The sequence below is a fragment of the Penaeus monodon genome, chromosome 22 (genome assembly GCF_015228065.2).
Source record: "Penaeus monodon isolate SGIC_2016 chromosome 22, NSTDA_Pmon_1, whole genome shotgun sequence".
NCBI classification, from domain to species: Eukaryota; Metazoa; Arthropoda; class Malacostraca; order Decapoda; family Penaeidae; genus Penaeus; species Penaeus monodon.
In genome coordinates, this window is record NC_051407.1 from 43,746,213 (window position 1) to 43,747,906 (window position 1,694).

Sequence of the window (1,694 nt, forward strand, 5' to 3'; positions counted from 1 at the left end):
TTCGTACTGTAAGGCCGCGAGAAGCAAACTATCATATAAACACTCTGGTAATGGGTATTCAAGACATCATTCTCAGCTAGAACGGATGCGGAATGGGATGTACTGAACTAAGACTGACCAGACCCTGCATCATAGCGACCTTCTTACTGGAGCTGGCGAGCTGTTGGTCCTCAAATAATGACTTAAGTTTTAGGACAGAAAATCCATTGGCAGAAGTTGTGTAACATGTTCGTTGGTACTTCACAACCTCCTTTTGGACATGAATATTAATTACCAACATACCATACTGTGCTTTCACTTGCTTCAGAGTCTGCTTCCCATGAAAGTTATGGAATGTTATCGTGATGAACGTATAAAATTTTGACTTACAAGAGCTTTGCCGAAAAACGCCATGGTAGCAGCCATCATTTACTGTTCAGGGGCACCAACCACAAAACAGCTGATCGGAAAGGATTTTTCATCTTTGGACCTAAAAAAAGATGCTGGTGTGTTTGAGCACTGGATTTAATATTAATGATTTAAATGATGCTAGATTATTAATTTTAGTGAGTTTATTTTTCAAAATTTAGCATGAATGATTTGACATGTGTGATGACACCGAATAAGGTACATACTCCTCATTCCAAGGCAATTTTAACCAATTATTAGAAAACGACAAATTCTTGATATCCCATTTTGTGTATTTATTTCGAAACAGTGAAAAATGTTTTGAGAAAATCATCCGCACAGGGGTTGGTAAGCCTGGGCGAGGTTCCCAGGATGCACCGCGGCCTCGGACCTTCCTCTACAGTGGCGGTGCGATTGGTCATGTAGGTGCTCCGAAAGTCTCACTTTATCTTACTTTATCTTGGCTCTCTTTTACCATCGACGTGAGTGAAAGTGGGAGAGTGTTCTCGACATATCAATGTTTGTTAGAAACAAGTTTAAGAGTTTTTCACCTAATACGATGATCATAATTTCGAGGGAAGAAATACTCTGTGTTTTGGAAGAGAAACCTCGGTGCCGACGCGATGTAAACACGTGAAGTTCGTCAAAGTATTGAGGGTCTGTTTTAGTTTTAGATTTAATTATACTAGTTTATGAACGGCACACAGTGAGTGGAGAATCCAGAATGAGAAACCGGACCACTTTGTTGTATTGAATGAAATCCGTTACACATGAGGACATGGCCTGCCTCGCGAGGGGAAAATCCTGTGCTTCCACAAGGTTCCTGTGAAAGACAGTCTAAGCCCCATGTTCGGTAATGCTAAAGACGTTTGTGCTCGGGTTAAGGTTTGTTTATATTGATGGTTATTTTCTGGGAGACCAACATGTTTGAAAGCTGGAACTTTCAAGTGTTTGTAGTCTATTTCATGTTTCATGTAGGAAGACCGTAAATTCAAAGGCTATTGTTACTAATTGATCCACAGTAGTTTCCCAAACAGCATTATCTTCCCTATGACTGTTGAACCAGATTCATTAAACTTGATAAGCTGGAATGCCTTCACACTTGTGCTGCATTTGTGATTTCGTCCAACAAGATGGGCAACAAGTTTCAACTGTTTAGAATCCCTAAGTTGGTGTTCAGGACAAGTTGCTCTTGTTCATCTTGCCCTCCATTGCAGCTGGGCAAGCAGGACAAGATGTCACAATATTATTTGTACGGGTAAATCTTTATAACATGGATGCACTTATCAGAAACTGTCCCCAATTGT

The 1,694-nt window shown here is 40.3% G+C and overlaps 2 protein-coding genes across 2 annotated transcripts in view; one reads left to right on the plus strand and one right to left on the minus strand.

Annotated features, from left to right (window-relative positions):
* The window catches only part of LOC119587190 (short/branched chain specific acyl-CoA dehydrogenase, mitochondrial-like), a 10,511-nt gene extending 10,060 nt beyond the window's left edge, over window positions 1–451 (minus strand). Inside the window, 1 exon segment of the mRNA XM_037935953.1 lies at window positions 370–451. Within this exon segment, the coding sequence (XP_037791881.1) occupies window positions 370–408 (39 nt within the window). The 5' untranslated portion in view covers window positions 409–451.
* A 339-nt stretch (window positions 452–790) lies between these two features.
* Window positions 791–1,694, plus strand: part of LOC119587191 (60S ribosomal protein L26-like) — a gene marked incomplete at its 5' end in the record, with an annotated part of 7,058 nt that continues 6,154 nt past the window's right edge. The window contains 1 exon segment of the mRNA XM_037935955.1: window positions 791–809. Coding sequence (XP_037791883.1) covers window positions 791–809 — 19 coding nt within the window.